This window comes from Canis lupus, chromosome 13 (genome assembly GCF_003254725.2).
Source record: "Canis lupus dingo isolate Sandy chromosome 13, ASM325472v2, whole genome shotgun sequence".
Lineage (NCBI taxonomy): Eukaryota > Metazoa > Chordata > Mammalia > Carnivora > Canidae > Canis > Canis lupus.
In genome coordinates, this window is record NC_064255.1 from 3,458,184 (window position 1) to 3,470,256 (window position 12,073).

Below are 12,073 nucleotides of genomic sequence, written 5' to 3' on the forward strand. Positions count from 1 at the left end.
GTGCAACACAGCAAGACTCTGATTGATACCATCAGGCACTGAAACTGCTTTGCTATTGGTTCAGGCAGCCAGGCGAGGGGAGAGCAGCACCAACTCTACTATAAAATCCCTGCCTGTTAGGATAATTCTGGGCGCTGCCAACTCACGTAGCATAGAAGGCGGATTCTCATGTTGTTTACTCTGTAGAACCAGGATGCCACAAGTCAAAGAGAGCCCATTGGACCTTCCACTAAGAATCTGTTTCTATTAAAGGAAACTAATGTAAGCGTGTCTAGGTAGAATCAAGTTGTGTTGTTGCTCTTTTGGCATTCAAAGACTCTAACTATGGGTGGCTGGCTGTTCCCATTCCTCCAACGATGGGTTAGCCTATTTCTTGTAGCATATGGCCAGTTGGATCTGTCCTACTCAAGTGGCCCTTGTAAATATATATGTTCCATCAGCCCAGCTGTCTTACTTGTGATTGGAGCTGACAAAGGTCACCGTTAATATTGCATCCTGCCTGTCGGAGTGTGGTCCACTATGCCTGATATATGGGTGATTCCATTTGGCAGAGACTCAAAGGCAGGCAGAGTGGGACAGCTTCATAGCGGACATGGGGGAAGGTGTCCTGTAGGCCCTGAGAGACCGGCGGCAGCTACCTGGAAGTGGGGCATCCCATCTGTGGTTAAGGGAACACTGACCTGACCTGAGTGTGAATCCTAATACTTTAGGAAATGGGCCTCTGAACACACTGTTCTATTCCTGCTTCTGTAGTACTAGGCAGATGTTATGAGGGAGTACAAAAAAACAGTCTACATCGAGGACCCCTGTGGATGACAGTTTTTACAGGAAGATTTCTTTATGAAATATGTGGTCAAAAATAGGGGCAATTGCATAGCTCCCCAGAGTGATCACTGATTTGGGGTCATAAAGCTGTGGTTTATACATTCTGGCCAAGGTAACCCCGCTGTCAGTAATAACAATAAAAGAAGTCAAGTGTTCCCAGGAAAGTTGCTTTTATTTGTTTGACCCAGAAATAGATGAGCATTTGATGAAGTTATTAGAATCTTTAGGGCACCATCATATTGCCTCTCTCTCCCCACCTAGCCTCTGATTTCTGTGATTATAGGACCATAACTAGTGCATCCGTGCTAGTACCTAGCGCAATCTCAGGAACATAGTAGGTATTTAAAAATATTTGTGTCATGCATGAGTGTTCTCTGTAGTTAAGGCATCTCCAGGAGCCGCAGACAGCATTGTCTGTTTTTGCCCTGCAAGCTCAGGAGGAGAAACAGGCATGGTGTACTCTTTCTCAGTGGTCTCTATCACTCAGCTCCCCTGAGTCACTTAACATTTTCATTTTTAGCCATTCTTTTTCTCTACTATTCCTAAATAATTCACAAGCATTTGTGGAGTCCATCATCTCATCCCAGTGTCTACAATGGTTCTGTTTCACACATGTCTTCCAGGTTTGGTGCTGTGTTCTATGTTCTCATAGCCTCTGTACACAGCTCTCATTGGAGAGCCTTGACCACCCTGTGGTGGTTCTTACTGGATTATTCATCTTCCTTTTGAACTATCTACTACATGAAACTGGGGTCTGGCCTTCGTCTCTGTCCCTAAGGTATATGCTGTTGTGTTTGACCCACCGTAGGCTTATGTTGATGTTTACAGGATGAATGAAGAATCAAATGAATAAAAAGAATGATTGAATGAAATGAATGTATCCATCATTAGATCATTTCTAGCCACTTGTTTTCAGATGGTGGCTGGAAAAGTGAGAGTCTGTGGCATGTTTCACAAGGTGGTCTTAAGTAGTATGTCATAAAGACCTTTCATCTTAGCCTTCCTATGGATGTGGTCCTTTACTGATATGTAAATTAGGTACCACTAATACAAAAATCTAAGAAGTGGTCTCGAATCTCAAAGTTAAGAGTCAGGTAGGAAAAACAGGTATATAAACAAATCACTGTTTCAGTGCAGTAGTGTGCAAGGGAAGATGCTATTGAGTTTTGTTTTTGTTTTTGTTTTGACCCCCACAGGTCAGAGATTTGAGAAAGTGATATAATTAGAAGTTATAGCTTTAATATGTTGCAGAGATAATGCTTTACACATCTGGTTTATTCATGTTTGAAAAGAAGTAAGATTTTGTGACACACTTGAAGGAAAGTATGTCTATTTCAAGATTTAATGTGAAAGCAACAATTTTTATATATTTAAATCATAAATTCTGTAATATATCATGTTTTATGTGCTCAGCATGTTCTTATTTCAGAGTATCCAAATATTCTTCAGCTGTCCTTATGAGATTATTTAGTATTTTGCTTCTAAGTCTAAGGCTTATGCATTTTTATAATGGATCCTTTTTATGGTGACTTCTGAACTTTTTCCTTTCTTTCTCCCACCCTCAGATTTTCATCACTGTGAATTGCCTGAGTACAGATTTCTCCTCCCAGAAAGGGGTGAAAGGACTTCCTTTGATGATTCAGATTGATACATACAGTTATAATAATCGTAGCAATAAGCCCATTCATAGAGCTTACTGCCAGATCAAGGTCTTCTGTGACAAAGTGAGTAAAGATCATAAAGGTATCTTTGTTATTAGATATTACTTGTAATGACATTTCCTCTTTGTCACTTCTCTTGTCTAGTGGTGTCAAGTTAATCACCTTATCAAGCACACTGGGAGTTGTAACCTTTCATTTTCAACTCATATTAGATATCCAGGGAGTCATCAGTTGACTTTTTTTTTTTTTTAGTCAATCATTTTACCACTAATTTAATGGCTGATTGACATTGCACTGTGCTATGAGTCTAATTCACTTAGATAAGTAAAATAATAGATTAATACTTTTTACTGGGTATAAGCCTGTCCCAGAGCATGTCAGTATATTTTATGAATTAAATGGTGTCTCATCTAGAGCTTTTGGAAATGGAAATGGCACCTATGAAATAAGTTCATTAGTAAACATGCACTCAAGAGGAGATACAGTTTTTTAATCTCTCTGAATCCCACCATAAGAAGATAGAGCAATTAAAATAGCAAAGCTTAAAATCCTATAATTATGTGACATGAGATCCTGACAAATCCCAAATATAAGTGGGACTAAACAGCAATAGTTTTGAGACCTGTATGATACCAGCATCATAAGGGAAAGCAATGGGGCTACGTGATAACCAGAGAACAGGAAACCTATAAAATTGCCCCAAGGTACTCACTAGGGAGTGAAGTGTGCCATCCAAGGATAGCATGTGAAACAAGGGTGGAAAGATTCAGATTCTGTAGACTCCAATTTGCTATTGTTGATAGATGCAAAGGGATGGAACGTTGAAGTGTTGGGGCTCTGAAAACTCTGGAAAGTTATAAAATAAAGTTCCCTTCTAGGGCAAAACTCTGCTCTGAGGAAAAGCTGCTGGGAGTAGAATCCAAGTTAAATCGGACTCCCTCTACTCCTCCAAAAAAAGGAAAGAGAAGTTCCAAATAAAAAGGATGAGGAGAAAGGATACAGAGTAAACAGATCTCAGGAAATACAGACTTTTTTGATATATTTTTTTTATCACTTTGTGAACACATCAGAAGAGAAGAAGAAAAAGCATGAGAGCTGTGAAGCTGGCAGAACGATCTTGGTCCACTCATTTTACTTAAAAATGACTATCAGAAAAGAAAAAGAGTTGAATCCCAACAGAGTCTCATGAAAAAAGATATTAAACTCAGACTGACATCCCTGGGGGCAATGGGTACCTGCCCATGAAACAGGTGACACCTACAGCTTAATGTTCCAAAATGAGCTAAATGAAATTAAGAAAATCATAGAAGTCATGAAGATCAACATAAATCCCATAGAAAAACTCCAGAGTTGTTTTGAGCATAGAATGATTTGAAAAGATTTGTGAAAGAATTCAGAAATCAAAGATTAAAATATTTTAGAAGTAAAGACTATGCTAGAAGCAAAGCAAGAATGAATAAATATACAAGAGAATGCCTTAAGAGAAATACAATTTGAAGCGGCAAAATTTTAAAAATCATAAGGAATAAAAAATGAGATGCAAAAGAAAATAATATAGGACAGAGGTAAAGAAGATCCAGTATACATGTAATAGGAAACTTTGAGGGAGAAAACTAAAACAGTGGAGCAAAACAAATGCTAAAATATGATAAATCAGGAAAACTTAAAATATAAACTATATATATATATATGAATATATCTATATTAAATAGTCTACTAAGTACTTGGGAAGATTGGCCCAGGATCATCAGTACCAAGTTGTTAACTTAGTAAACTTTAGAAATATTCTTCAGGCATCTAAGTAAAATGCAATAGAATAGAAATAGAATAGAATAAAAAGTCACTTGTAAGGAAACTTACCATCAAACTTTTCAACAGCACTCTCGGGTCAGGGACAGTTAGGTAGCCTTCACAACGTGGGGGACCAGTTAAGTCAATAGACACAGTTGTGTAAATGAGAAAAACAGTGGGTCAGTTGCCAGAGTCACATCACAGAAAAGAAGTAGAGAAGCCGGATGCAAATGCAGGTCTGATTCCAGACCCATACTCTTTGAATTAATAAACAGCTGTATACATAAAAAGCCAAAATGACAATTGATGATTCAAAACCTCAACAAAGAGCCAAGGTAGCCTTTAAAAACAAAAGAAAGCAAACGAAAATCAGTTAATATCTTTAATTTAGCATATTAAACATTACGAAAGCATTTTATTTTAACGAAAGCATTTTCAAATGACATATAACATTGGGCTTTTAAAGTACAAACAGACAGCGTTTAAATAGTTTGAATATCCTCAACTGTATTCCAGATACAGCAAGGAATGTTGCAGAATCCTCCTCTGAGGATCTCCTCCTTGAAAACAAGGCGTGGGATTACAGGCAGAGAGAAGGGAGGGAAGGATGGGATAGAGACACTGGGCAGTCCATTTACCTTTACATTGCTGCTGGGAATTGAAGGTGAGAAAGAGAGGCCTTAAGGAATGCTCATATAATTATTTTTTTCAACAGTGTTGATATGATAAATACTGAAACTCAAAGAAAAGGAACATGCAGGATAAATAGATAATGTTACATTGTTGTTCAGCTATGTCCTAGAACTCTGAGAAACTAGTGATATAAAGTGTTTCCAGTGGGTGGTGTTTAGCTTACTTATCCTGATGTTAAGGATAGGGAAGAAATCTCAAGCAGAGTGTATTAACCTTAACTGCTAGGAAAGTTTCGAATAACTCAGATACAAAATCTTATGCTGTAATTTGCCAGTAATATTTGCAGCTCTAATTTCAAAACCCAGACAAAACTTACTCCTGGGAGATGCAAAGAGAAAATGTTTAATTTTTACCCCTTTTAAATGAGGATGTAAATGCCAATGATTGAATTCTCCTCTAAAGCAAAAAAAGTAAGAGCTATTCCATTTTAAAATCCTGTTTCCCAGACACAGTCAAGATTCGTAAACAGATGGAGTTCTGCACTATTTATAGTCCTCCAGCTTGATTTATAATTAGCACACCTGTGAGAATCAAATAAAGACCTTCTCTATTTTTATTTTAATATTTTATACTTCTATGGAAATGCATTTTTTTTGCATTTAAAAAAATTTGGAATCTGTCTATATATCTACCCTGCGTTCATGTCTTTATATCTATGTTTAATTACTTCCATTAGCTTTCCTGAAAAACAAGAATTGTATTAATGTAAATAGTAAGTACATAATTTGTAAAACTTGAGAAATAAAGCCAAGTTCTTTTTTTATAATAGTTTTTTTCTCTTTATTAATTCTTGTTTGGAAAGATTTGGAGATGATGACTGTTGAAAATTATGAAAAGCTAAAGATGCCCCTGCAAACCATCTTGGTACATTGGCCAACTTTCATTTAGTTAAGGACACATTCTTAAATTTAAGAGAAATTATTTAAGTGTGCAGTAAAACAAAGCTAACCATCACTTCTCAAAAGGTGGCAAGACATTACAATATAATCAGGAAATCCTAAGGCATATTTTTTAAATCTAAGACTCCAAAGTGAACATTTAGGTAGGAAAGTTATTTTTAAATGATAAATTTGGTCTTTGTAGCCAATTATACTGTTCTGGAAGAATTGAACTTTTGTGCACTTTGATAAGAGTGGAAAGAATATCTTTTAGAAGCTTTAGGTCCCAAATATTCAAGGGAAGTAAAGGAATTCATGGAAGGTCATGTTCAAGGAAGCTTTCTCCACCTTAATTAAAAGTATCTAAGCTTCTGGAAAGTTATATTGTGAAGTCAAAGCTTTATTTTAGAAATGGGAGCTGTGGTTCTCCTAGAAATGTTTGGGTACTATCCAGACTTGTTTTGTCATGCTGATGATATCTGAGCATTCTGGGCAGGAGATTTCTTATATAGACATGGCACCAAGATTAGGCTCTGTAGGGAGCCACTGTAGGTTTTATGTTGATCCATTTGGTTTGGCATATCAAAGAATGCCTGTCAAATAATAATCAGGTTACTTTATTGCCTAAAAATTGACACTGAATATATGTAAGTCTTGGAACAAATTAATTGCAGGCTTTTTCCTCAAAGTAATAGTACAAAATAAAGCACCAATTTAGAAATAAAACTGCTTGACAAACCTTGGGGTGTATCTACAGTGAGTCATAATTTATGTAGATAGATAAAGTTTTAAATTTTTATTTGTATTAAATAATATGTTGTAGAGAACTCCAAGTACATAGAAAAACGTCTTATATGGACTCAACAAAAAATGAATGATAGGTTATATCTCATACCAATTTCAACAAGGCCATGTCTGTACATTAACAGTTTGTTTTTTTCAAAATATTATATATTATCTAGATACAAAACTCTGCAAAACCTTAATATATTATAAAGAAACTTCCAAAGGATGTATTTCTATATTTTTAAATCCCTCTTCTTCTACATCTCCATGGTTTATAATTATAAATGACAATTCAAAACTTTAAAATGAAGCACTATAAAATAATTACCCCCTTTTTGTAGTAAGAAGTTTTTTGACATAAAAACATCTTTAAAATATCTGGCTAAACTATTATATCTGTCCAGATCTTATCTATGTAAAGCTCTTAGAACTCACCTGGCACAGAGTAAGTGCTATGTAAATATTAGTTATAATTACTCATTTTTCAAGAATTAGCTCTAATGCTATCTCCTTTATGAAGCTTTCATTGCCCACATGTGTCCAAATCTCTTGTGTCATGGATTTACTTTGGCCAGAATTGGGAATCTTTTTTTTTTTTTTTTTTAAAGCTAATTTGATAAGCAAAACATGTATCTCTGTGTTTTAATCAAAGGTTTGTATGTCTTTTTCTGGAAGTGTCTATTTCATGGCTCTGGTCCATTTTTTAAAGTGGTGTATTAGTTGTCTTTTAAATTTGAATCATTATTTATATTAAGGATTTAATACTTTATGCATTATTTTGTTGCAACTATTTTCACCAGTTTGTCCTTTGCCTTTTAATTGACTTTTTTTTTTTTTTATAACTGGATTAAATTTTTATATTTTCAAATCTTTTTTGTGTGAGATGAGTTAGGGACAGTTTTTAACTAGAGGCTGCCAGCCAGCACATGCTTCACCACTCCTCACCTATACTGTCACAAAGGGAAGGAACTGTAAATGCACATCCGAAATCTAGGGGAGGAGTCTAGTCTGGGGTGTGTGTCTGGATGTCACCTGTCTAGAGCATCATGGAAATAGAGGTGCAGCCGAACTCTTCTGCAGCAAGAAAGGAGAAAGAGAAGGGAAAAGAAAACCATTGGAACATCTGTATTTGAAAGGGTGAGAAGAAGAAAATGAGTTGGCAAAGCTGGCACAGAAGAGTGACAATAATAATGATAATGATGTCAGGGAATCCTTGTAGGCCAAGAAGGAAAGAGATATTAGGTGATGGTCAGTTGGTTACAGAGGGTAGAAAGCTAGCAAGAGAAGCCAATGATAAGGTCAGATTATCAGGAACAGAGGAGTGGAAAGGAGGTGAATAGATCAAACTTTTTTCCTATTTGGTTGAACAAGCACCATCTCCAAGCACTTGTGAACACATTAAAACAAAAACCAAAATCATACTTGTACATGCAAAGCGATCATACATCTTGTGTAGTTTCCTTAGGTCCTTCCTCATTTCCACTACTGTAATGATTTTTTTTAAATTTTTTTTTTTTAAATTTATGATAGTCACAGAGAGAGAGAGAGAGAGAGGCAGAGACACAGGCAGAGGGAGAAGCAGGCTCCATGCACCGGGAGCCCGATGTGGGACTCGATCCCGGGTCTCCGGGATCGCGCCCTGGGCCAAAGGCAGGTGCCAAACCGCTGCACCACCCAGGGATCCCTACTGTAATGATTTTTAAAAGTTTCATGACATCAAGCAAAGGGAAAGTTTTATAGGGAATTCACACTCAACTTTCATGCTCTCTCTGTGCGTAGGAATGATGTTAACAGACCAATGCTTTATCTTAACGACATTTTATTATAATCACTAAAGTTACTTAAGCAGCCTCACTGTGATAGGAACTTGGGCTGGGTCTTTCTGTATGGATTCAAAATTGAAGTTGTATCAATAGACAGGATTTCAAAAAAAGGGGGAAATCCACAAGAAGTGGCATCACTCCGAGGTCGAAATGTGGTACAGATATATAAGGTTCTGTCTCAGCTTCAGAACCGAGGTCTGATCTCCCAGGAGGGGCAGCAGTGGAGCTGCCCACTCTCCCTTCACCCCCCAGTTTGTTTCTTATCCTGGAGACACGTCTGTGGACACTGTGTTGGCATGCTCTAATAACATACCTGGCGTTGTTTGCTTTTCCCTGTCAGGGAGCAGAAAGGAAAATCCGAGACGAAGAGAGGAAGCAGAACAGGAAGAAGGGGAAAGGCCAGGCCTCCCAAACCCAGTGCAACAGCTGTGAGTGTTGCTGAGGAGGGGTGGGCTCTGGCCAGGCCACGTCCACTAGGGGAACAGGTGGGAAGAAGTGGATGGTGGGTAAAACCATGGGCCTGTGAGGGATGGCTTGTCTTCCCTAGCTGCGAAGCCTGGATGCGTGGTCTCTGTGAGAAGCAGATGGAATCATGTAACCATAGATTGTTTGCGCTGGGAGGGACTTTGTAATCTCACGGAGACCAACATCTTCCTCCTCCAGACAAGGAACCTTGGGTACAGAGAGGGACAGAAGGGCATGAGGGGCTCCAGCTCAGGAGTGCTCACCCGAAGTTCACGCTCTCTTTGTTGTTTTGGCAGTGGAAGAGGGGGTGATAAAGTCTGTTCACATCTGTGGCTTTTGGAAAGATTTGGAGGAGAAAACAGGGAACTCAGGCTAGGGCTCACAGCTAAGAGTTTCTAGTCATGCATAACCCTCTTACATCCAGCCTCTGATGGGAAGTTGGCGGCAATACCGTTACAGAAGAAAAGCGACATCACCTACTTCAAAACGATGCCTGACCTGCACTCGCAGCCAGTCCTCTTCATACCTGATGTTCACTTTGCAAATCTGCAGAGGACAGGACAGGTAGGCTCTACCTGCTAACATCCACCTGCCGTCCCTCCCCCTGGGGCCGGTGGAGCCTTAAGACAGTCCCATCACACCGTGATGACCTTGAAAATAGCACCTGCACTCCATGCATTCCACGAAAAGTCAGTCATTCCATAAGAAAATGGATTTTAATAGAAAGGAATGTCTCAGGAGAGGAAACTGACTTAGTTTGGGGAAGAAGAGAGTGAGCTGATAGTAGTGAAGTGTTGACAAAGCAGTGAAGGGGAAGAAAGTAAGGAGGCTGATAACCTGAGGAAGTTTTGTGTTGTGGCTCTGGTCATGTGGGATGCGCCTGGTGCAGTAGAGCTCCACCTGATGGTGGGAAGTTGAACTGCACCTATAACTTCAGAAAGTTGCCCAAAAGGAAACACTTTTTGATTACATAAAACCATATAAGCAGTTTTTCCCTTAGTAAATTAACAGTTTTCATTGAATAGGTGAGTCACTTCACACCGAAAGAAAAATGAGATTGTAGACAAGCCTTTTTAAAAGTAATTCCTGTCTTCTAGTCATACCTACAAGCAAAATTAAAGACTAAAATTAAAATAACATAAACACCCAATAATTAACTCATTATGGTAGCTCAAGTTGATGGAATATTATGTGGCCACTAAAATTATAATTACAGAAATTATGTAGCAACATAGGAGCTAGTTATGATAATGTTCAGTGTAAGAAAAAATTAGAATACCTGTTTGTGTCTGTACCATGAATCTAGATATATACCTGAGCTTGCAGGTAACAAGAAAAATTGCCAACACTTGATGAGTAGGATTATGTGATGGATGATTTTTCTTTCTTTAGTATTTTTAGGATTTAGTATTTTATGTGATAAAATAGAATTGAAGAAAAGAACCTCCCTAGCATTAGCCAGATTTGTCTTTCACTAAATCAGTTAGGTTTTAGTGCATCGTGTATGGGCTAGTTTTCTTTTAAACTCAGAATCCTCTGAGGAAGAGTTTGTTTTGAGAATAGGAGCATACCGACATACTCAGGTTTTTCTTCCATTCCAAGTGTTCAGACACTCAGTGGAATTGACCTTAGTCAGGAGGAGAAATCATTATTGTCTCAACTTGTTCTTTCTTAAGAATATATTGTCCCTCCCCACGTTGTTTCATATAGGTATGAGACAAAGTACTTACACAACTGGGCTTCTTTGTTGCTGTTCATGACATAACATGGTAACAAAATACCTATAGTTTTTTCTTAGAGTGCATTCCACTAGAAATTAATTTAACATTCCTTTCTTGTCTTACTTGTTTGATAGGAACAAGGACACAAGGCAGAAGAGGAATGTTAGGATTTAGCAAGCTATGAGTGCCAGCACCTCATTCTATTTATTTTTTTAATTCCCAAGAATATGGTGATTTGTATATTTACAGTCTTAGCCCCATAGGATTTTGTGAAGCTGGGTATCTACACTTTCCAGAAGAAGGGACAATTGAGTTAAATTGTTCTTACTGTTCACCGTCATGATTCTGGCTTTGGCTCTGTGTCAAAGCTGACAGCCTGACCTGTTCTCTTGGCAACGAGTCCCTGAAATATACAAAGCTGTAAATGACTCTTCAGAGGAGCAGTGACCAAATCTGGCTGCTCACGACTCTTGAGTTTACTGGCCTCATTGGCCTCATTGGCCTCTCCATGTCCGAACTGGATTTCTAGCCTGTGGCCAAATCGAGCTGGATTCCTAGCCTATGGCCAAATCGGAAGGAAAATGTAGCCTTTACAGTTTTTTGGTTTTAGTGATTGCAAAGCAGCTCAGGCAGTGCCCCCAGGCCTCTGGCGAAGTTAAGTTCTACAGTCCGGGGCCACCCTTACAGAGCCCTCAGGCTTCCCCTGTGGCCTTGGAGGCAGAATTACAGGGGTCAGAGACGGAGCCTGCCTTATCTCTGGGCAGCAAAGGAACACAGTCCACTGTGCTCTGGAACAACGCGTGAATATTCTATGGTTGATCAACTTACTTGGCCAAGGTCAGGAGCACCTACAGTGGCTGGCTGGGACTGAAAGTCTACCTTTTCTTGGAAGAGCTAGAAAATAGGGAGATGGGTTTGAAGGCAGGAGGGAAGCCAGCAGTGCTATAAAGTTAGAAGTGGGTGTGGGACAGGGAGTGGCTGACTTAACATGCCAAACAAGATCCAGCATTAGCCTGTCAAAATATGGGGTCGAGGGTTGGGGGTGAGGGGAGAGGTAGGTGTTGGTGTGCAGCAACATCAAAACTGCACAGCTGGAAAGTGTTCAGCTCTTCAGCTCTTAGGGTCAGTGAGACCCCCCCGCCCCTGTCATGTTGAGGGCTCATGAGCTGTGGCACAGCAATTCCAAGAACATGGGTGGGGGAGTAGGTGTTTTCACTGCCAGCCCACATGTTCCCTTTTCCATTATCTCATCGATTCACATGTGGGTTGGAATCATCAGATAATTGTCAAAAACTAAAATCAGGGAATGAACCCAATGTGCAGGCACCGTGGAAATTGTTGTTAGTCTCTTTCTCTTCACATTAAATCCCAGATAGTCACCGAGGCTTTTCTCTGGAATGCCTTTAAAAACAAGTGATAAGGGAAGTTTG

The 12,073-nt window shown here is 38.9% G+C and overlaps 1 protein-coding gene across 5 annotated transcripts in view; it reads left to right on the forward strand.

The window, feature by feature from the left end:
* The window catches only part of GRHL2 (grainyhead like transcription factor 2), a 157,599-nt gene that overhangs the window by 112,309 nt on the left and 33,217 nt on the right, over positions 1 to 12,073 (forward strand). For all 5 annotated transcript variants that reach the window (XM_049093288.1, XM_049093286.1, XM_049093287.1 and 2 more), the window contains 3 exons: positions 2,391 to 2,549; positions 8,798 to 8,885; positions 9,347 to 9,486. In XM_049093288.1, the coding sequence (XP_048949245.1) occupies positions 2,391 to 2,549; positions 8,798 to 8,885; positions 9,347 to 9,486 (387 nt within the window). The remainder of the gene's footprint in view (positions 1 to 2,390; positions 2,550 to 8,797; positions 8,886 to 9,346; positions 9,487 to 12,073) is intronic.